The sequence below is a fragment of the Conger conger genome, chromosome 19 (genome assembly GCF_963514075.1).
Source record: "Conger conger chromosome 19, fConCon1.1, whole genome shotgun sequence".
NCBI lineage: Eukaryota > Metazoa > Chordata > Actinopteri > Anguilliformes > Congridae > Conger > Conger conger.
Window position 1 is genome coordinate 16,197,729 of NC_083778.1, and position 24,000 is coordinate 16,221,728.

General features: G+C 47.6%; 1 protein-coding gene across 2 annotated transcripts in view; it reads right to left on the reverse strand.

Annotated features, from left to right (window-relative positions):
• LOC133118943 (receptor-type tyrosine-protein phosphatase beta-like) overlaps window positions 1-24,000 on the reverse strand; it is a 53,855-nt gene that overhangs the window by 25,814 nt on the left and 4,041 nt on the right. The window contains exons 3-12 of one of the 2 annotated variants that reach the window (XM_061229252.1): window positions 22,158-22,324; window positions 15,891-16,164; window positions 10,871-11,149; window positions 8,462-8,719; window positions 6,841-7,104; window positions 4,396-4,665; window positions 3,592-3,852; window positions 2,696-2,962; window positions 1,075-1,347; window positions 230-493 (exon numbers count right to left, since the gene is read on the reverse strand). In XM_061229252.1, coding sequence (XP_061085236.1) covers window positions 230-493; window positions 1,075-1,347; window positions 2,696-2,962; window positions 3,592-3,852; window positions 4,396-4,665; window positions 6,841-7,104; window positions 8,462-8,719; window positions 10,871-11,149; window positions 15,891-16,164; window positions 22,158-22,324 — 2,577 coding nt within the window. Of the gene's footprint in view, window positions 1-229; window positions 494-1,074; window positions 1,348-2,695; window positions 2,963-3,591; window positions 3,853-4,395; window positions 4,666-6,840; window positions 7,105-8,461; window positions 8,720-10,870; window positions 11,150-15,890; window positions 16,165-16,274; window positions 16,954-22,157; window positions 22,325-24,000 lie in introns of those variants that run through there. The other variant, XM_061229253.1, reaches the window with a different exon arrangement.

Sequence of the window (24,000 nt, forward strand, 5' to 3'; positions counted from 1 at the left end):
ATGTAATGTCTCTGTGTAATGTAATGTACTTTCTTCCTGCAATGTCATGTCTCTGTAATGTCTTTTTGCTTTTCAGCTTGGAAAACGTACTAATTTATATCCAAACATTACTGTACTTCCAGGGTACATTTGGGAAATGTGATCCTTGAAGAACAAAAACATACGTCCACGCTATTCCTGAGTGTGGATAAATAACGTTTCAATAATGAAATGAAATGACACGACTCACACGTGCGTCCGTCCGTGGACACGCTGGACTCGTACTTCCCGCTCCGGGTGCTGATGATGACGGTGTAGAGCCGGCCCGGGACCAGGGAGGTGAAGACGCACTCGTTCTGGGACTTGGGCACCGTCTGGTTCTGCTGCAGGATGTTGTTGTGCTTGATGGCCACCAGGTAGAAGTCGAAGTCGCCGGCCGCGTGACGCCAGTACACCTTCAGGTAGTCGTCTCGCGCGGAGTGGATCGCCGTGGGGTTCTGCACACTGGAGGGTTCTGGGAAAAAAAAAAAGGCAGGAGAAGCATTTTAAGGAGGAATATTAATCAACCAGTCATACACCACCTTGTATTATATGGGCAATGGTGCTTGACAGGGACCTGGAAGGTTGGTGGTTCAATCTCCAGTGTAGCCACAATACGATCAGTACAGCTGTTGGGCCCTTGAGCAAGGCCCTTAACCCCATATTGCTCCAGGGGTGATTGGCCCCCGCTTAGTCAAAGCAATTTTTTTCTTGTGACAAGAATAAGATGTTTGCTAAGACAACGTTTTTGCTGTGTATTTGTTTACGAGGTGAACACACTGCAAAAACCAAAAAAAAATACAATCTTAAAATCACAGACTTGATTTCTTGTAAAATTCCGTGCTAAATGAGACAAAAATATTGCCAATGAGGTAAGACTCATTTCAAGATTCGCCAATGGCATGAGAACATTTCACAATTTTCCACTTAAGACTAATCTTAAGACAAAAAAAAAACCTGAAGACAATCACTACGTGCAGTGCAGTTGTGTCTCGGCCAATCGGACGCGGCGTTACTGGGGCGTGGGGGGGGCGGAGCCGGCGGACGGGGACCTACGGGTGCGCTCCTGCACCACGGTGTGGTTCTTGTAGCCGCCGCTGCGGGCGGTGATGGAGATGTTGTAGAGGCGTCCGGACACCAGGGAGTTGAAGACGCACTCGGGGCTGGACTTGGACAACGTGTGTACGGTCAGCGTGTGCACGGTCTTCTCGCGGTCGCGCAGGACGACCAGGTAGCTGTCCACGTCGCCCTGCGCGGGCTGCCACGACACGCTCAGGAAGTCCGCGCGACCGTTGTTGCTGACCGTGACTTCGCCGACCGCTGCTGGCACTGGTGGGGGTTACACAGAGGGGGGGCACAGAGACGGGGCATGCAGGGTTACAGACAAACTCAAAAGGAAGTTAGACTTGGAGCACCACTGGCTTCAGTGATACGACGCATTTGTCGAGTGTGAAATTGCTCTTTGAAGGACGGGGAGTGGATTTGATTGACGTGTTGAAAAATAGATGGCAGCAGGTTGATAAGAGAGAGGGGGAGGGCGATAGAATGCAAGCGGTAGCATGAAGTAGCTTTTTTAATCATGGCTCTTTATTAAACGCCAGAGTACTGGGATGTACTGTTAATTGTTAAATTGCTAATTTAGCATTGTTAGTTGTAAATTGTACTGTAAATTGTGATTTTTTTGGTGGAGTTTTTTGTGCGCATAGATGGGCCGAACTGACCAAATTGAGGAATGTCTTTTTCCCCAAAACATTACGGAGGGCAGTGAAGCTCAAAATAGCAAAGTGTCTTTCAGGAAAATAACAATCCCATCAGGAAGTCTTTGAAGAAAGACCTTGGCGTTTTTCTGTTTTTTCCAGACAGACCTTCCTGAACATTCCTGAAATTCCTGGCAAATTGGAAAACAATATCTATCGCTAATCCGATCTAGCCCTCAATTCCCAGGGCAATGGCTAAGTCTTGTTGGTTTTTCTCATATATGGGAATGTTCCTGACTACATGCAGCATTACGTAATGGGTCTCCTGATGCCCAATTCCAAAGCAATTCCATCCTTTATATTCAATATCATTTCCATATTTGAGCACAGTGCTGCTTTTCAAATATGTGCAATTGCAACTGGGCTGACGACTAAGATGGGGATCAATCAAAGGGGCTCTATCGATTAGAAGCAATCACAAATAAACCTTACAGCACAAAAACATTTCACAATAATTTTGCCGGTTAACCTTTACAATACGGTCACATAAATTGGCACTACTGAAAAGTATATCATCATAGCTTAGCTCTTGAAAATTCATGTTAACGATATGAATGCCAATTTATATTGGAATGAAAAAGTATCTTAATGTATTTGCTAATGGTCAACTAATTATAAGTTTATCCTATGTTTCGCCAATGTACAAATAGTCATGTAACTAATACATAGTTACTGCATTAGAAAAGTTAATTAAAAGTTAGTTAATTATTATTATTAACTAATGAAATTTAACTTCATGCTTGATTAGTTATTTGCACATCATTAATTCACGTGGACAACTCCATTAGTGAACAGCCGTTTCTCGTGACCTCACTGTAAAGAGCTTCTGAACGAGTCAAACATAAAATGCAGCTCGAGCCTCAGCAAGGCAAGCAGCAAACCCGCGTGGGCGTCGCCACGGCGACGGGGCGTGGCCTCACCTGTGCGTCCCTCGGCGACGGTCTGGCGGGAGGAGAGCCCGCCGCTGACGGTGGTCACCACCACCCTGTAGAGGGCGCCGGGCTTGAGCGCGTGGAACTGGTAGGCGGTGGTGGAGGCGGGAACGCTCTCGTTCTTGATGACGATGCTCTCGTGCACCAGCAGGAGGCGATAGGAGGCGATGTCCCCCGCCGCACGCTCCCAGCTGGTCTGCAGGCTGTCCGTGCGGCCCTGGTTACTGACCCGCAGGGCCCTCACCTCCGCCGGGACTACAGGCGCGCGCGCACACACACACACACACACACACACACACACACACACAACCTTAATCAACCTGGTTACTGACACACAGGGCCCTCACCTCCGCCGGGTCTACAGGCGCACACACACACACACACACAACCTTAATCAACCTGGTTACTGACACACAGGGCCTTCACCTCCGCTGGAACTAATGGAGTAAGAACATTTCACTCGTCAAGCAAACATCAAGTTAAAACAAGCTAATGAAACAAAAATAGAACTTAAAGGTACAATAGGTAATTTCTGACTTCTAACGGTCAGGAGAAGAATAGCAGCAACAGACGCACTCAAACCACCACACTGTTTATCCCTCCCCCTTCTCTGTGAACTTGGTGATGTTGAAACTCCACGGTCAATTAGAATCAATTTTCAACCAATGAGCTTGAATTATTGTACAGCGACACAATGTTTTGGTACTGAGTTCCAGCCCGTTAAACTGTATATTTTCAACGATAGGAAGGGATTTACAATGGTCTTGTAACAATGTTTTAACCCAAAAATGGCACCTATTGTACCTTTGAGTCTTATTACAAGGCTAAAACGCTTGTTCAGACAGTGAAGGATTTTTGAACGGGCACGGCGCTGGATGGCTCACCGGTCCTCCCGCTGACGGAGGCGGAGCTGCGCAGGACCCCGCTGTTGGTGGAGACCTGGATGGAGTACAGACGGCCGGGCGTGAGCACGTTGAAGGTGCACTCCCTCATGTCCCGGGACAGCTGCCTCTCCGCCACCGTCCGCCCCCCCTCCATCAGCAGCACCGTCTGGTTGTCCCACTCCGACCAGGCGTGGCCCCACAGCGCACTCAGAGACGTCTCATCTGCGTGCCGAATGGTCAGCTCCAACACCGCCCGGGGAGCTGCAGGAGAGAGGAGAGAGAGAGAGGGAGGGAGAGAGAGAGGGAGAGAGAGAGGGGAGAGGGGAGAGGAAGAGGAGAGAGGAAGAAGCGGAGAAGGAGCAGAGAGGAGGAGGAAGAAGAAGGTAGAGGAGGAGCCATCACTAAAGGTCCTCAGGGAAGACAACACCCCATGTCACCAAATAAATACCAAATTTATTTGTTGTTTATTGTGCTATGGAAAGTAGCAGCAGCTAACTCTAGCTCTGGTGTGACGCATCATATTTAACTCTGTGAAGGTTGTGTTTAAACTACACTCGTAAAATAAACGAAATAAATAAAATAAAATAAATGGGATCAAATATCAGCTAAATCACCTGCCATTAGTATAGTAAAATTGCCAGTGTTCAGTTAACTGTAACACCAGTACATACGAGTCCAGTTGGGGAATCACCCTGTATGAACCAACTTTCTACTTTTTAGTAGGCTGTGAAGTCAATGTAAAAGTTATGGGTATAAATGACACTTTCTTACTCAGTGGTGTTTTTACTAAATGAGACGCTGTACCTAGTCTGCCCTGGCAGTGCGCGGTGTTGCTCAGTCCTCCACTCTCCACGGTAACGGCGGCCGTGTACAGCCGCCCGGGCACCAGGAGGAAGCCTGAGAAGGTGAACTCCCGCGCGCTCTTCATCACGGTCTTGTTCACGAGCGCCAGGGATTTGTTGAAGAGCAGGACGCGGTAGTTCTCCCACTCGCCTCTAGGGGGAGCCCACGTCATCTTCAGAGCGCTCTGCTCACTGAGGCCCACCATGGCTAACTGTGTGACCGAGTCAGGACCTGGAGACAGGGCGGAAGGACATCAGTGCCCCACAGCCTGTGCCAAAACTCACCACCACCGCCACCCGGCACACACTACCACCACCCGTCAGACACGGGAGAGGCTAGAAAAATGTCCTTGCTCCTTCAAACGTCAGTTCACAGCCACGTTAATTTACAGACATGGCAGACGGGGAGATGCGGATCCACAGGTCGATCGTTTATGTGTCAAGCATTCAGAAAACATGAGCGGAAGTATTTTTTCTTGCTCAAGAAAAGTTCTAACTTTGAGGTCTTAGAAAGAACATTTAATGACCTTGAAGATGGTGGACCTCAATTGATTTCCGGGTCAGGCATAGAACAAGGAGATAGGAGGTGAAAAATAAACGATTGGAAAGAGCCCACTGTCATTTCCATCAGACCAGGGGTGTCTGTGTGGGTGCAGGTTTCTGTCTTTTGCCCAGAGCTATGGCACCTGATTCAACTAATTAGCTAATCATGACATTCAATCAAGACCTTGATATGTAGAATCATAGTGCTGAACTAAAACAAAAAAAACCTGCACCCACACCAGCCCTTTTTGGAAAAGAAGAGACACCCCAACATTACCATCAATGAGACTCAGAATTTTACAGACAGTTTAAAAGTGGGGATGGGTGTCTCGGTGGCACAGCCTGTAGAGCACTGACCGCATGCTCATTGAGAACCGCGACGTCAGTGGTTCGAATCCGACCGTCCGACATTTGTCGCATGTCTTCCCCTCTCTCTCGCTCCCATTCTTCCTGTCTCTCTATACTATACTGTCCAATAAAGCTGAAAAAGGCCGAAAAAATATCTTTAAAAAAAGTGGGGATGTCAAAACTCCAGACAGGGTCTGCAGGTTTTTGTGGTTCCCCGTCAAATATGAGACAATGTCCACCTTGCAGACTAGCTGAGTGGACGATTCAGCCAGTGAAACTTCAATTAGGCACTTAAGAGCTGAAACACACCATAAACCAGCAGACCCCGCGGCACTCCGCTGGCTGAGGTCCCAGTTCTAGATCGTCAGCAAAATGATGAAACTAACTAGACTGCGGTTGTAAATGGGTGCATCTAGACAGCAGTGAAGCACTTTAGGAGACATCTTAAACCTCCACAGAGCTAAAGGGGGTTTAACGGAGTGGTTCCAGGTGCTTATTTGGAGGTGTGTAAACGTGTGTAATGACCTTGTCCATTTCTCTCAGCTGGGACCAGCTAATGCCGCGCTAACGAGCTAGTGAAGCTCCTAGGAGCGCGCTACGCTGCCAAAACCAAAAATAAGTCAGTCTTGATGAGTACTTTAGACTTAATACATCTTATTTCCATAAGGGGGAAAGACAATTTATGAGCAAAACTTAAAATAAGCTAATATTCTCTTCTTGAGGATTAAAGGTTTAAAAAAAGATTGCATAGGAGTGTTAAAAATCAGAACCCAAGCATAAAGAGTTGGGCATAAAACATTAACCAGTGTTTCGAGCCTGGAACACTGGTGAAGACAGGCTGTTTTTATTGAGATGGACTTGTGTCGGGTGTGTTTTGGGCCAGGAACACTGGTTAAGACAGGCTGTTTTTATTGAGATGGACTTGTGTAGGGTGTGTTTCGGGCCTGGAACACTGGTCAAGACAGGCTGTTTTAATTGAGATGGACTTGTATAGGGTGTGTTAAGACAGGCTGTTTTTACTGAGATGGACTTGTGTAGGGTGTGTTTCGGGCCTGGTACACTGGTCAAGACAGGCTGTTTTTATTGAGATGGACTTGTGTAGGGTGAGTTAAGACAGGCTGTTTTTATTGAGATGGACTTGTGTAGGGTGTGTTTTGGGCCTGGAGCACTGGTCAAGACAGGCTGTTTTTATTGAGATGGACTTGTGTAGGGTGTGTTAAGACAGGCTGTTTTTATTGAGATGGACTTGTGTAGGGTGTGTTTTGGGCCTGGAGCACTGGTCAAGACAGGCTGTTTTTATTGAGATGGACTTGTGTAGGGTGTGTTAAGGCAGGCTGTTTTTATTGAGATGGACTTGTGTAGGGTGTGTTAAGGCAGGCTGTTTTTATTGAGATGGACTTGTGTAGGGTGTGTTAAGACAGGCTGTTTTTATTGAGATGGACTTGTGTAGGGTGAGTTTCGGGCCTGGAGCACTGGTTAAGACGGGTTGGAGCAGTAGGCCTGCAGGGGCCCCTACCTGTGCGGCCCTTGGCCCGCGTCTCGGTGGACCGGTCCCCGCTCTCAGAGCGCACGGAGACCCCGTACTCGCGCCCGGGGGTCAGGCCGGTGAAGAGGGCGCGCGTGGCGTCCGAGGGGAGGGGCTTCTCCCGGAGGGCGGAGCCTGCGGCGGAGAGGGTCACCAGGTACCCGTCCACGTCGCCGGGGGCCGGGGCCCAGCTCGCCGTCAGGGCGTCCAGGCTGCCGTTGCTAAGGAGCTTCAGGTCCAGCACCACCGCGGGAGCTGGGGGGGTCGCCACGGCAACAATCAGACCTCCATTTTGTCACATTCATGGACACAGCTGTGCATTGCCCTGGTAAGTGCTACACATTGGTGGTGGTTGAGGTGAGTTTCTCTTATCATTATAAGTGCTCTGGGCATTTAGAAAAGTGCTAAAAACATGCAATGGTGTATGTGTGTATGTGTGTATGTATGTATGTACGTACACCACCCGACTTCTTACAACTTCTTGAGCGGGTCAACAAGTGGAAGATGCAAGTATAGTACGGTGCAGTACCAACTGATTTAGAGAAATCACTGTGTTGGTTGAGAAGTGTAAACAGTGTGTGTGTGTATGTGTGTGAGTGTTTGTATATGAATTTGTGTGTGTGTGTGTGCGTGTGCGTGTGCGTGCGCGTGCGTGCGTGCGTGCGTGTATGTTGCCACTTCAAAGTTCTCCAAAACAAAGAGGCTTGAACAAAAGACAAAGAGTTTTGGTTTGGGGGAGGGCTAACGATAACGAGGCGGACCAGGAAAGAACAGCATGGGAAGATATGGAGGAGGAGGGGGGGGGGGCCCAGACGCCTTCCCCAAATCACGGGCTGACAGCCGAGGAAGGGCGGAGGGGGAGCGGAGGGGGGGGGGGGGGGGGCGCTGAAAATATCTTGGAAACGGTTACAAAGCGCTGGGCGTGTGGAGCGCCGAAACAAAAGAGCTGTGCACTCAGTTCATGAGGGGACACGCCCGCCCCTGGGTCCTCTGGGCCCCCACACCTGGGCACAGGCACCGCCAAAAAAAACCCCCCTCCATGGGACAGGACAGGACAATTCACTAATGGACTCTTTAATCAAGTCCTGTACGCAAAAGGGCCTGATAGGAAAACCTGTCACTTTCCAGATAGCATTTGGAGAGGCGTTTTGGCACGGACACGGTTTTAACAGCACCGTCAGTCATTAAACATCGCAACAATGTACAGTCATAACAACTGGATATCTACTTTTTATAATCAGGCTTAACTCTTTAAGGCAGGGGCGTCAAACTCCAGTCCTGGAGGGCCACAAGTGTCTGCTGGTATTTGTGGTTTCCTTTCAATCGGCAGCCAATTAAGGCCTTGAGAACAAGGTGTGTAGACTCTCTTTAGCCGAATGAAAGACTTTGAAATGTATCTCTCGTGCTGAAAACCAAAAACCAGCCGAGAGTGTGGCCCTCCAGGACTGGAGGTCGACACCCCCCTGCTTTAAGGTGTGAGGTCAAAATTATGTGCTTACAATTATGTGATTCTTAACCGAACACTCTACTGCGGATGTAACCATCACGACTGGTAACTAAAAGCAATGCTAGAACACTGTTCCAGTGTTTTTCCCACCACAGCGCGCCCCACCTGTGCGAGTCTGCCCGGAGGTGGAGTTCCGGAGCCCCGCGGCTTCCGTTACCACGGAGACGTTGTAGGGGTGTCCGGGGACGAGGCCGGTAAGGCTGTAGGAGGTGCTGCCGCTCTTCAGCGTCACGTTGCGGATCAGCCCCTCGGGGTCGCTCAGCAGCAGCCCGTAGCGCTCCACTCCGCCCGGGCCCGGCCGCCAGGAAACGCCCAGGCTGTCTGAGGTGGTGGACAGCCGTAGGCCTCTGACGGCGGAAGGAGCTGGGAGCCAAACAGGCAAAATGTTACATGGATACACTCACTGAGGGATAGATATCTACTGGGGCTGGCAGTGTGTGTGTGTGTGTGTGTGTGTGTGTGTGGTAGAGCGGTGCTGGCAGTGTGTGTAAGTGTGTGTGTGTGTGTGTGTGTGTGTGTGTGTGTGTGGTAGAGCGGTGCTGGCAGTGTGTGTAAGTGTGTGTGTGTGTGTGTGTGGTAGAGCGGTGCTGGCAGTGTGTGTGTAAGTGTGTGTGTGTATGTGTGTGTGTGTGTGTGTGTGTGTGGTAGAGCGGTGCTGGCAGTGTGTGTAAGTGTGTGTGTGTGTGTGTGTGTGTGTGTGTGGTAGAGCGGTGCTGGCAGTGTGTGTGTAAGTGTGTGTGTGTGTGTGTGTGGTAGAGCAGTGCTGGCAGTGTGTGTGTAAGTGTGTGTGTGTGTGTGTGTGTGTGTGTGTGTGTGTGTGGTAGAGCAGTGCTGGCAGTGTGTGTGTAAGTGTGTGTGTGTGTGTGTGTGTGTGTGGTAGAGCGGTGCTGGCAGTGTGTGTAAGTGTGTGTGTGTGTGTGTGTGTGTGTGTGTGTGTGTGGTAGAGCGGTGCTGGCAGTGTGTGTGTAAGTGTGTGTGTGTGTGTGTGTGGTAGAGCAGTGCTGGCAGTGTGTGTGTAAGTGTGTGTGTGTGTGTGTGTGTGTGTGTGTGTGTGGTAGAGCGGTGCTGGCAGTGTGTGAGTGGTAGAGTGGGCCATAGGTGTTGGGCCCTTAGCCCCATATTGTTCCAGGTGGGATTGGCCCCTGCTTAGTCTAATCAACTGTAAGCCACTTTGGATAAAAGCGTTAGCTAATTAACTATAATATAATGGAGGTATTCTCCTAACATCACAGGTCTCAAACCTTCTGGGAACCCCTGAAGTCTTTCTGAAACCTGATTCTCACTGAGGGATAGATATCTACTGGGGCTGGCAGTGTGTGTGTGTGTGTGTGTGTGTGTGTGGTAGAGCGGTGCTGGCAGTGTGTGTAAGTGTGTGTGTGTGTGTGTGTGTGTGTGGTAGAGCGGTGCTGGCAGTGTGTGTAAGTGTGTGTGTGTGTGTGTGTGTGTGTGTGTGGTAGAGCGGTGCTGGCAGTGTGTGTGTAAGTGTGTGTGTGTGTGTGTGTGTGTGTGTGTGTGTGTGTGGTAGAGCGGTGCTGGCAGTGTGTGTAAGTGTGTGTGTGTGTGTGTGTGTGTGTGTGTGTGTGTGTGTGTGGTAGAGCGGTGCTGGCAGTGTGTGTGTAAGTGTGTGTGTGTGTGTGTGTGGTAGAGCAGTGCTGGCAGTGTGTGTGTAAGTGTGTGTGTGTGTGTGTGTGTGTGTGTGTGTGTGTGGTAGAGCAGTGCTGGCAGTGTGTGTGTAAGTGTGTGTGTGTGTGTGTGTGTGTGTGTGTGGTAGAGCAGTGCTGGCAGTGTGTGTGTAAGTGTGTGTGTGTGTGTGTGTGTGTGTGTGTGGTAGAGCGGTGCTGGCAGTGTGTGTAAGTGTGTGTGTGTGTGTGTGTGTGTGTGTGTGTGTGTGTGTGGTAGAGCGGTGCTGGCAGTGTGTGTGTAAGTGTGTGTGTGTGTGTGTGTGGTAGAGCAGTGCTGGCAGTGTGTGTGTAAGTGTGTGTGTGTGTGTGTGTGTGTGTGTGTGTGGTAGAGCGGTGCTGGCAGTGTGTGAGTGGTAGAGTGGGCCATAGGTGTTGGGCCCTTAGCCCCATATTGTTCCAGGTGGGATTGGCCCCTGCTTAGTCTAATCAACTGTAAGCCACTTTGGATAAAAGCGTTAGCTAATTAACTATAATATAATGGAGGTATTCTCCTAACATCACAGGTCTCAAACCTTCTGGGAACCCCTGAAGTCTTTCTGAAACCTGATTCTTGTTGCCAGAACAGCGAAATGGTGATTTTCTCTACAGCGCTGCGGCACCTGGGAATCAAACCCGCAAACCCAAGCAGCGGCAAAAACCAAAAAAATAAGTCTTACCAAAAAGATTTTAGTCTTAACATCTTGACTTCAAAATGTATTTGTAATACTTCTTTGCTCAAGACGACAAAAAGGGGTGAAACAATTTCACTTGATCTTACTAAAACAGGCTAATATTTTCTACTCAAAAATGGCTCATTACAAGACTAAAACCATGAGGTGTGATTTTTTTTTACCTGTAGCAGCAGAGACCTCCACCGGCGGGGAGGTCCTGTTCCCCGCCACGGCCACCAGGGACAGGGAATACAGGGTGCCAGGGGTGAGGGAGGCGAAGGCTGATTTTGGGGCGTCCGTGCCCGGGACCCGGGTGTGGCGGACCTCGCCCGTGGCCCCATCCTCCAGCGTGAGGTCATACCAGTCCACCTGGCCGAGGGGGCGGGGCCAGGACACGCGGAGACCCGACGACCTGTCACCATCATCAGGGAGGGCGAGCAGGAGGGCCGGCTGCTGGGGCTCTGAGGGGAGAGAGGCATTTATATAGCGCCTTTTCTCCAAAGCGCTGTACAATTGATGCCTCTCATTCACCCATTCATACACACACTCACACACCGACGGCGATTGGCTGCCATGCAAGGCGCCGACCAGCTCGTCAGGAGCATTTGGGGGTTAGGTGTCTTGCTCAGGGACACTTCGACACAGCCCGGGCGGGGGATCGAACCGGCAACCCTCTGACTGCTCTTACTGCCTGAGCCATGTCGCCCATATGTGTGTATGTATATACACATATACACACACACACACACACATATACACACATACACAAACACACACACCAGGAGTGTGGGCTGCTGGGGGTCTGAGGGGAAAGAGGCAGGTTACAGAGGGGTACTGGAGTCATAGACACAAATATACACAAATATGCACATATAGACACACACATATATACACACACACACACATATACATACACACATACACTCACACACACACACACCAAGTCGTTGATTAGATCAGGTGTCAGCATTGTTATTGATTCAGAAGCCAGAGTTTATATAATCTCATCTGGGAAAAGCATTCTTGCAGAAATAATGCGAACGGCGGGACTCTTTCTGTTCTGAACGCGGGGGCAGTGGAGGGTTTTGCGGACGGCGATAAGATTGTTTGGCCAGCGCTCCGGCCCCGGAGAGGTCGGGGGGCTTTTGCGTGCGGGCCGAACGGGGAGGGGGGGGTCCCACAGGATACGGGGACCTCTGGGCAGGACGGAGAGGGGCATCTGGGGGGCATTGTGGGGCAGAGGGACCCACGGCCCCCCGACTCGGAGCGACGCTGAACCTTGAACCTTTCTTTTAGCACTTCCTCCCGGGCGCCCGGGGGGAATCAACGCGCCCCCCGGCGTTGAGGAACAATGCCTCTCTCCACAAATCGCAGCGCTGCTTTCTCAAAGGCGCGGCGCCCTGCACTTACACTGGAGCTAAACCGTCACCTCACTGTACTGTGCTAGTGTACATCCTCCCGGCACTCCCGCAGGAGAAAAGTATTTTAACCTTCAATTTCATTTTTTTTAAAAAATTTTTTTACGTAATACATGCGTGGTAACACTTCACAATAAGGTTCATGAATTGGCATGAACTGATGTAGTCGTTAACATTGATGATGGACAAGTTCATGAATTAAGCATGAAATTCACTTTTCATTCGTTAATGCATTTTGTTAACAACTAATAACAGTGATGCTTACTTATATTCTTGAATTGTGAACACTTTGCTTTGAATTGAACTGAACATGAGCATCTAAGCACTTTCTAAAGACAAAGTATATACAAGATGGTGTTGCACTACATGTCTTTATCCAAAACAAAAGAACTCATTTAAATGTAAAGACATAAGGAAAGGATTTAAATGCCAGATTGCTTTTGAGTAACTTCGAGGTTCTGTAAAAAAAAAAAAAAAAAAAAAAAAAGGTTGCGTGCTTGGAAGGTAAAGTTCATGAGTGCACTCTTTATCTGATCTATCTGTCGCACAAAAAGCCAAACACTGGGCCCTTCTGCATCCGCTAGAACAAAGGAACAATGGGCGGGAAACGGCCGGGGAGGGGGAACCGTCTGGAAACAAACACTTAAGATTAGACGCTGCGCTTTGTTACCCAGGTCTGCCCTGGCACACAGCCAGCATCGCGAGGACCCAGAGACCCACAGTCTCAGCCAGAGCCCCACTGTACCACTCACACACACACACACACACACACACACACAGCCAGAGCCTCGCTGTACCACTCACACACACACACACACACACACACACACAGCTAGAGCCCCACTGTACCACTCACACACACACACACACACACACACACACACACACAGCCAGAGCCCCACTGTACCACTCACACACACACACACACACACAGCCAGAACCCCACTGTACCACTCACACACACACACACACACACACACAGCCAGAACCCCACTGTACCACTCACACACACACACACACACACACACACACACACACACACACACACACACAGCCAGAGCCTCGCTGTACCACTCACACACACACACACACACACACACACACACACACACAGCTAGAGCCCCACTGTACCACTCACACACACACACACACACACACACACAGCCAGAGCCCCACTGTACCACTCACACACACACACACACACACACAGCCAGAACCCCACTGTACCACTCACACACACACACACACACACACACACACAGCCAGAACCCCACTGTACCACTCACACACACACACACACACACACACACACACAGCCAGAACCCCACTGTACCACTCACACACACACACACACACACAGCCAGAACCCCACTGTACCACTCACACACACACACACACACACAGCTAGAGCCCCACTGTACCACTCACACACACACACACACACACACACAGCCAGAGCCTCACTGTACCACTCACACACACACACACACACACACACACACACACAGCCAGAACCCCACTGTACCACTCACACACACACACACACACACACACACACACACACACACACACACACACACACACACACACACACAGCCAGAGCCTCACTGTACCACTCACACTCACACACACACACACACACACACACACACACACACACACACACACACACACACACACACACAGCCAGAACCCCACTGTACCACTCACACACACACACACACACACACACACACAGCCAGCACCCCACTGTACCACACACACACACACACACACACACACACACACACACACACAGCCAGAACCCCACTGTACCACTCACACACACACACACACACACACACACACACACACACACACACACACACACAGCCAGCACCCCACTGTACCACTCACACACACACACACACACATACACACACACACACACACACACACACACACACACACACACACACACACAGCCAGCACCGCTCGGACCCAGAGACCCGCATTCTCAGCCAGAGCCCCACTGTACCACTCACACACACACGCACTCACACACGCACACACACATACACCCACTCTCACAATCATAATCACCCACTCACACTTAGCCACTCTTACCCTCATACACAGCCAGCACCCCTCAGACCCAGAACCCCACTCTACCACTCACAAACCCACTCACTCTCACACTGACACACACCCACTCTCACAATCACACTTACACACACCCACTCTCACAATCACACTTACACACACCCACTGCCAGCACCCCTCAGACCCAGAGTCTCAGCCAGAGCCCCACTCAACCACTTACAATCCCACTCACACTCTCACACCCACTCTCGCACCCACACATACATCCAGCACCGCTCAGACCAAGAGCCTCGCAAGACTCCAAGAGTCTCAGCTATATACCCACTCTCACACTCACACTTACACACACCCACTCTCACACTCACAATCATAATCACCCACTCTCTCACTCACCCACTCACACTCACAATCACCAACTCACACTCACAATCATAATCACCCACTCACACTCACCCACTCTCACAATCATAATCACCCACTCTCTCACTCACCCACTCACACTCACAATCACCAACTCACACTCACAATCATAATCACCCACTCTCTCACTCACCCACTCTCACACTCACAATCACCAACTCTCACACACAATCATAATCACCCACTCTCGCACACACACTTGTGTATGCACTCACACGTATGTACGCACACTCACAAGCCTACTCACATATACGCATGCACACTCACAATCCCATGCACACTCACACGTATGCACGCAAACTCACAAACAAAATCCCACACACAATCACACATATACACGCAAACTCACAATCCCACACACACTCACACGTATGCATGCACACTCCCAATCCCACTCACAATCACAATCACAATCATCCACTCTCACACACTCACTCACAAATCACACAGTCTCTGAAACTCACAACCCCACTCAATTCTAATTGTGCCAATTCCATCACAGGTTGCCATAACGCTCCAATGGGCTTCCACACTTCTATAGTTCTATACTGCCTGGGCTGCCATAAGACTCCATAGGGCTTCTATAGTTCTATACTGCCTGGGCTGCCCTGTACCAGCCTGCTGTGAATGAATATTACCTCTTCACGGGCAACACAACCCCCAGGGAATTACTGAGTGATTCTATTATGAGAGTTCTGAATATGACTCTTACTATTATTAGGTTATTATTATTAATTGATTATTATTATTATTATTACTATTAATATTATTACTATTAATAAACATACATTTAACATATCTCACAAATGTATCGATCCAAAAAATAAATGAAAATACATAGTACTTATACATAGTAAAATAACAGTACACTTTCATCATCAAAAAAGTGCTACCTTGTCATGGATGCAAATGTACCTCTGTCATACTAACATTAACAAAAATAATACTAATTAAAAATAATAGGCTAATAATAATAATAATAATAATAATAATATAAATAATTATAATAATCAATAATAATAACAATGATACTACGACTACTACTACTATTACTAATAATAATAATAATAATAATAATAATAATAATAACGTGGCATAACCAAAATATAATAATGTTGCACATTACATAAAGGTTATTTTAGAGAACAATTTCAGACACACAAAAAAGAAAGCTTACCTTGTTGAATTAAAAACAAGGTAAGCAGACCTATGATCTTTAATATTTAATTGCATACAAACATAGCCTACATGTCCATGAAGATAAGGTATCCAGCCAGTTTACCTGTTTGCACTGACACGTTGGTCCTCCATCCGTCCGTCTCTGAAATAACTCCCAGGTGGTACACGGTGCCCGGTTCCAAATCCTGTATCTCGCACTCGAACTTCTGACCGTGCTGTTCATCCCGAGGGCAATCCGTGGCAGAACTGCGGTTCACGGAAACCACTTTGAAATTGCACGCTTCTCCCGGAGTAGTCCATTTTAGCAGGACGGAGTTTGTTTTAACGCTGGTTTCGGTCAGATTCACGCTACACTTCACAGCTTCTGTCGTCTCGCTCTATAAAAAGGAAGAAATGCAAAAGCATGAACGAATAACCTTTTACTGGATTCCATATTTTCCACAGGTTCAAGACGCTACAGGCTAGAACAAATGATCTACAGACTCACCTGGAGAGACATTAATGCTACACAAAGTATACAATAGACAGTTGTACATCTCAGCATTGCGATTGTTGTTTTAAATAATCCAGTTGAATAAATAGAATACATCTAAATATAAAAAGAATAATCCAAAAACAGTCGAAGTTAAAATCAATCAACAAAATAAACAAAATATTTTCGCAGGTTGAAAGGGTTTTCTTGTTATTTTTTTCCGTTTACTTTTTTCCAAAAGTGCTTCTAGTTGCAGATTATGGCAAAAACGTGGTCTCTCCAGAAACGTGAAATCCGAAGGTGGCATTTAGCGCGCAATCGATGGTAAAGTTGATGAAAGATCTGAGCTCGCAGTCTCTCGACATTCCCGCGCTGTAATTCTGACACGCGGTGAGTCGCAGCCGCTTTCATCTACTTCCTCAATTTAAAAAAAATGCCTTGTCCTTGTTCAAAGTATCAATCCAGATTTTGGGCGTTTAAACTTCACGCAGTAGCCTAATACAACTCAAATAGGTCAAAATATCCTATGGATGAAAATAAGCATGCATTTATTTCTCCCTATAATAGGTTTCTGCTCGTTTTCTCCGGAAATATTTCGAGCACCGGTTTTTATTAACCTCTCTCTATCTAATCTGATAATTATAGCACCCGGATTAGATTGAACCGGTATCCGAAACCGTCTTAATCGCAGAGGCACCGCTTCAGACTTTCTCTTGACTGGAAGACGCTTCTACCTTAAGCAGCCCTCGGACTCCTTCACGCGCCCCACCCGGTTTTCCTTCCTGCTCAAACTTTCTCCGGAGACCCGATTCTTTGTTTTCTTTAGGTCACTTTTTAAATTCCGTCAAGACACACTGTGGTATTATCCTTAGCTGCTATATTCTAAACGCATTCTATATGTTTCTTTAAATACGGTACTTCAACCTTTTTTAACGGTTTTATTCATATCTGTCCGGGTGGGAGGATGCCTGTCTGGCTTTCAGAACTCTTATTTCAAACTTGCTTTTACAACCATTTGTAGGTCTACATTCAAAGAACGAAATACAAAACAGAATACTTGAAACAGTGCTTGGCTGAGTTTTAAATGTGAATCAGACGGACTATAAACACCTGTTAGGGTAACCATAATTAAGACAAATTAAAATCCAATTTTTGAATTCTTAAAACTCACTACATGTGGTGCTGGACAGCACCAGGATCACGGGGAAATATAACCAATGCATATTTTTCCATTTGGTATCTAATTTTGAGATGGAACAAAATGTCAGTTAAATCAATTTCCATATGTATGCTTATTAGACCAGCCATAACAAGGGAGAACGGCTAAAGAACAGTCACCCCTTTTAACACCAGGAACGTTTATACTGACAATTAATATTTAAAATCAAGCCCTTGAAAATAAAAACACAACCTTTTAGTGGAGTAGTGATGATGATAATAATAATAATAATAATAATAATGAAAAAGGTGTAAGCAGAAAAAAAATCTAATTCAAATCAAAGTTAAAATAAATAAACCTATTTTTCAGTCAGCTACAATCTCTGAGGGTCTTCTGGCTCATCTCCATAGCGAAAAGGTTCTTTATGAAACCCTGTTCAGTTGGGTGTGAAAAGTGAGAAGGCTCTCAAACTGGAACAATCCCCCCCCCCCCCCAACAAAGAACCCTTGAACTACACAGGGTTCCTCTGGGGAGCCTTTTGGAACCCTTTCTTCACTATAGAGAGACTGTCCTTCAGACAGTGTTCTCCGTGAACATGGAGGATACAGGGGAATTGTGGCTATAGAGGACGCCTGGGTGTGTTTAAATAGCAGGCAGTGTCGCCACTCCCAGAAACCCCTTTCCATCGCTTCCTGACATTTCGGATGGGGGGTGGGGGACTCAGACAGGGCTTGGCTTTTTATCGCGAGGAAGAGGGACCTCGCACAGAGCTCACAGAGATCACGACCGCCTCGGCCACAATGGAGGGGGCCACGTAAAGAAAATACGCCGCCTGCCAAAGCACATACGGTATTATAGGGATGGCAGTCCCGGATTGTGATAAAATTAAAATGCGACCAGACCCCTGGGGGACGCCGCACATCATCGTGTTTTCTTTTCCACTGGAGCGGTGCGCACGCGGTTGCGGTGCGAGACACCGCCAACTTTCCATCCGCTCACGTTAATCGAACCCTCGTTTTCCTTAAATAGACGCGGTTCGCTTTCAGGAAGCGGCCCCAAAACGTGAGATGGCAGAACCCAATTCAATTAATGAAATAAAACAAGGAAACGGTCAATAAAGATTATGGTAAGTATGAAATCACACAGCGGGGAAATGTATACAATATCCTACAAAATAATAACCAGTCAATATAATTCAGAGGACTGGATTATGGAGATAGCAAATGTATTTGAGGTGGTGGACAACGTCTGCGTTCACCTGGTATGTAAAGACATTGGAAAGATGGATATTATGGATATTAGTTGCAGGTGAAATGCTGACATACAGTATGAATACAGGTATACCAAATTTTGCACCCATTTTAACATTAGTTTAATATTGTCAGCTTTTTCCTATTAATAATGATCTATGGCCATATCACTGATAAACTATTTATGAAATAGAAAGCATAAAGCATTAACCAATGAAAATTGAATTAAAATCAAATGAAAGAATGTGTGAAACTATTTCTACATTTCTTTAAACAAAACACAGAATTTGGCTGTGATTTCCCAGCATGTGCCATTTGGTCAGTGTATTCACACAATGGGAGTTATTATTATTATGCCTTTCAGAGAGACAGCTATTTGCCCATCCATATTATGTCAGCATTTTTCAGAATGATATGGGTTATGGCTAAAGGGGTATTATAGGAAACTTTGAAAGAAAACTAAATAAATAAATAAATAAATCAATAAAAAAAGAGACAGAGGGATGACCAGGAGCCTCCGTGACCTTGCCAGTTTTACCCGCCAAATTAACAGATCGGTAGGGTTCTGGGGAGATCCTCAAAAATTCACAAACACGACATGGTTCGCATTCGTGAAACTACTGACCGTCTCCCAGAAATGACACTCTAATTCAACTGGCTTCCTCCATGAGAATTTGTGAGGTAAAGTACTGCACTGCAAAAAAAATCAGTCTTAACAAGCGTTTCCGTCTTGTAATAAGATCTTAATTTTTTCAATTTAAAAGAAAAATGTAACTTGTTTTAAGCTCCTCTTGAAATTGTCTTACCCCATTGGCAATCTTGAAATTAGTCCAATGGCCTCACACCTTGATATTCTTTTGTCACATCAAAAAAAAAAAAGACCAGACAACAAGTCTCAGCGGAAGACTAAAACGCTTGTCAAGTGACTTTTCTTCTTCTTTGGTTTTTTTTTGCAGTGTTGTCACGGTTGCGAGGAGAGGTGTAAGAGGTCCCCAGAAACACCCCCCCACTCACCCGCTGGGTTGTGGCAGTAGTGCTGGGGTACCTCCCGGTCCGTGTGAGCTCTGTGGCAGCAGCGGTGGTCGCCGTAGCGGGGGTAGTAGAGGCCAGGGTAGAAGCTAGGGTCGTAGTGGGAGCTGCAGCCGTTGTGGGCGGAGGTTCAGGGGTCGCGGCAGGGGCGGGAGAAGAAGGCGTGGCGGAGGTAGCGGTTGCAGTAGAAGTAGCAGGAGGTGTTGTAGAAATGGCAGTTGGAGCGTAAGTAGCGCCGGCTGAGGTATAAAGAGCAGTTGTAGTAGCAGTAGTGGGCAGTGTGGCTGAAACAGTAGTTGTAGTAGCAGTAGTGGGCAGTGTGGCTGAAACAGTAGTTGTAGGAGCAGTAGTGGGCAGTGTGGCTGAAACAGTAGTTGTAGTAGCAGTAGTGGGCAGTGTGGCTGAAACAGTAGTTGTAGTAGCAGTAGTGGGCAGTGTGGCTGAAACAGTAGTTGTAGTAGCAGTAGTGGGCAGTGTGGCTGAAACAGTAGTTGTAGTAGCAGTAGTGGGCAGTGTGGCTGAAACAGTAGTTGTAGTAGCAGTAGTGGGCAGTGTGGCTGAAACAGTAGTTGTAGTAGCAGTAGTGGGCAGTGTGGCTGAAACAGTAGTTGTAGTAGCAGTAGTGGGCAGTGTGGCTGAAACAGTAGTTGTAGTAGAAGTAGTGGGCAGTGTGGCGGAGATACCTGCAGCAGTAGAGATATCAGCTTCAATGGAAGTGGTGGGGGGTGTGGCAGAGGTAGCAGCTATAAGGAAAGTGTTGGGAGTTTTGCTAAAGATATCAGTTGCAGTTGAGATATCATCTTTTAGAGTGGTGGTGGGAAGATTAACAGACATATCAGTGGCAGAAGAGATATCAACAGTAAGCAAGGTGGTGGGATTTCTGGGAGGAACAGTTGAGCCATCAGCCTCATGAGAGATATCAGGATGAAGTGAGGTCATGGGAGGTACAGTAGAGATATCAGACTCAATCGAGATATCAGGATGAAGTGAGGTCATCGGAGGTACAGTAGAGATATCAGACTCAATCGAGATATCAGGATGAAGTGAGGTCATCGGAGGTACAGTAGAGATATCAGACTCAATCGAGATATCAGGAGAGAGTGCAGTCATGGGAGGATCAGTAGATATCTCAAATGCAGTAGAGATATCAGCAGGAAGTGAGGTCACAGGAAGAACAGTGGAGATATCAACCTCAGAAGAGATATCAGGAGAAAGTGAGATTGTGGGAGGAACAGTAGAGATATCAGACTCAATAGAGATGTCAGCAGGAAGTGAGGTCATGGTAAGAACAGTAGAGATATCAGCCTCAGTAGAGATGTCAGCAGGAAGTGAGGTTGTGAGAGGATCAGTAGAGATATCAACCTTAGTCGAGATATCAGGAGAAAGTGAGGTTGTGGGAGGAACAGTAGAGATATCAGACTCAATAGAGATGTCAGCAGGAAGTGAGGTCATGGTAAGAACAGTAGAGATATCAGCCTCAGTAGAGATGTCAGCAGGAAGTGAGGTTGTGAGAGGATCAGTAGAGATGTCAACCTTAGTCGAGATATCAGGAGAAAGTGAGGTTGTGGGAGGAACAGTAGAGATATCAGACTCAATAGAGATGTCAGCAGGAAGTGAGGTCATGGTAAGAACAGTAGAAATATCAACCTTAGTCGAGATGTCAGCAGGAAGTGAGGTCATGGGAGGATCAGCAGAGATATCAACCTCAATAGCAGTATCAGGAGGAAGTGTGGTTATGAGTGGAACAGTAGAGATATCAACCTCATTAGGGATATCAGCAGGTGATGTCATGGGAGGAAGAGTAGAGATATCAGCCTCAGTAGAGATATCAGCAGGGAATGAGGTAATGGGTGGAACAGTAGAGATATCAGCCTCAATAGGGATATCAGCAGGTGAGGTCATGGGAGGAAGAGTAGAGATATCAGCCTCAGTAGCGATATCAGCATTAAATGAGATTATGGGAGGAACAGTAGAGATATCAACCTCAGTAGAGATATCAGGAGGAAGTGAAGTTGTGAGAGGATCAGTGGAGAGATCACCCTCAGTAGAGACATCAGCAGATGGGGTTATGGGAAGAACAGTAGAGATATCAAAATGGCTGCTTGCAGGATCTGCAAAATTAATGCTATTTGTAGAAGAGAAAGGGTGTGTAGTGGTGAGGTAATGATCTAAATCAGTGATAGGCAGGGTAACAGAAGCTGTAGTAGGGGTGGTAGAAGTTGCGCTAGTGGTGATAGGAGAAGTCCTTGGACGTGCCCGTTCCTCCTCACTGCTGAAGTCGAGGGCTTCGCTCATAGTGTGGGCCCGTTTCTCAGCCGTGACGGCAGTGTGTGTGAAGGACTGGGCCGGACCGGACCTCAGGCCCGTGCCGTCAGTGAGAGCAGCACCAGAGCCGGGCAACAGCCCGGTGGCGCCGGTCCTCCTGCGTCGCGCCTTGATGACATCACTGGCGCGGATTACCGTGGTGCCGGGAGCTCGGCCGGCGTCACCCAGGGTGGTTCCGGCGGTCCGGTCCGTCTCCTCGCTCCCGGGCAGGATCGGGGTCGTCGCGGTGGGGGGGAAGGTTCCGGAAAAGGGGGACGTCGTCGTGGGACGGGGCGTGGATGGAACTGTAGTGGAAACTGGGTCTGGAAATAAATGTCATTCAGTTACTTTGAGAGTCAGTAAGACATTGTGATATCCGCACAGAACTGACCATATTTGTGCATTTCATTACAAGCAAATACATCAAGGATCATTGCCTCTGAACCTCGAATCCAAATCCAGCCCTGGTTTTCTTTTCTCCCGTAATTAGTAATTAACTGACCAGTGAGCACTACTGATTTGGCCTGACTTTCTTCATACAGGATATGTCTGGATATCGTCTTAAACAGTTCGGTTCAAGTACCCTGCACAAGTGTACACCAGCACTGCTCTCTAAGTGGGGCGACAACCACTGACCTTCTGTTAAAAAAATACCCATTTTTAAAACCGTCGGGTTACTCTGTATCCGCTAAGGCACACAATCTTTAACCCGCCACCGCTCCCCTCCTTGCATTGTGCGTTCTGCAGGAAAGGAAATGTCACAGACGTTTTATGGGCCACTTTGCCTCGCTACAAAATGTCACAACTTTTTGAACCGGACCAAATTAGCAATAAGAACACAATTGAGGGGGGGCGTATCGGAAGGGCTCCAGAACTTTCCCATTTATCCGAGCGGACCTCTGGGAACAAAGAAGAACCTGGGCAAACAAAGCGACCCCTTCAGGGTTCCCTTCAGGGTTCCCTCCCAACGGATCACAACTGGCACCACGCACTCAGCTCGCCAGTCTTACCTTCAAATTTACAGAAGTTATAAGTTTACTTTCTTATTGTGCAGTACGACTGAGTATTACACCACATGTAACAAAATATAAGCGTGTTTGTAATGTAGAAAATTACAACTTTTTTTAGCAAATAAAAAAAAACCAAAAAAAAAAAAACTTTTAAATAAAAAATAATATTCTGTTTCACAGATATCTTCTGTCTTAATGTTTCTGAACTGTGGGTTCCAAAGGTAAGATATTAGCTTCCTACTCATTGGTTAGACATGGAATCAACCTGAACACAAAAGCACAGAAACTTACAAACTGAGAGCAGCAGAGCAACAGAAAAATGCATCTGCTCAACGCCAAACTCTCTGTCCCCAAAATAGCCATGCCCCATCGGCACAGCTGCAGATACCAGAGCTTGGGGAAATCAGCTGGGACAGGCCTGGTTTGGCTGTAGTGGAATATTGAAATAGGGGCCAAACAGAAGTGGGCTGTCCCAGAACTCTAGCTGAAGCTCAACACACCCGCCCGTATTAGCAATGCCATTGAACCTCCCGGCCAGTAGGGGGGGATCCACTTGCATAACCTTCCGCTGGGACGGGAGGAGATGAGCGGCCACCCCTGGAGAAACCTCGCCGGCGGGGGGTCAGGAGGCCAGCGTGCAGGCCTTCGGCGTAGATGGGCTACGCCCACGGGCGGTGTTCGAACAGGAAGTCCCTCAACGCCGTGGGAGATGATCCACTCGCTAAATCACGGCATCCATGGCATCACGCGAAGGGCTGTTCTCTCAGACACCGACTCTCATCCCGGACCAGACTGAGCTTCCTATGGAGAATCTCCCTTCAATATTGGATTTAGAACTAGGACTAGGTTCAATCTGTGTCCGTGAAACTGGCCCCAAAAGGCCTCCAAAACATTGCGGGAGCAGTTTTAATTTCACATATTGCAATGGTTCCTCCATAAGTCACATTCCTGCTTGCGTTTTGCATGACATCAATCCATTTTTCTGGCAG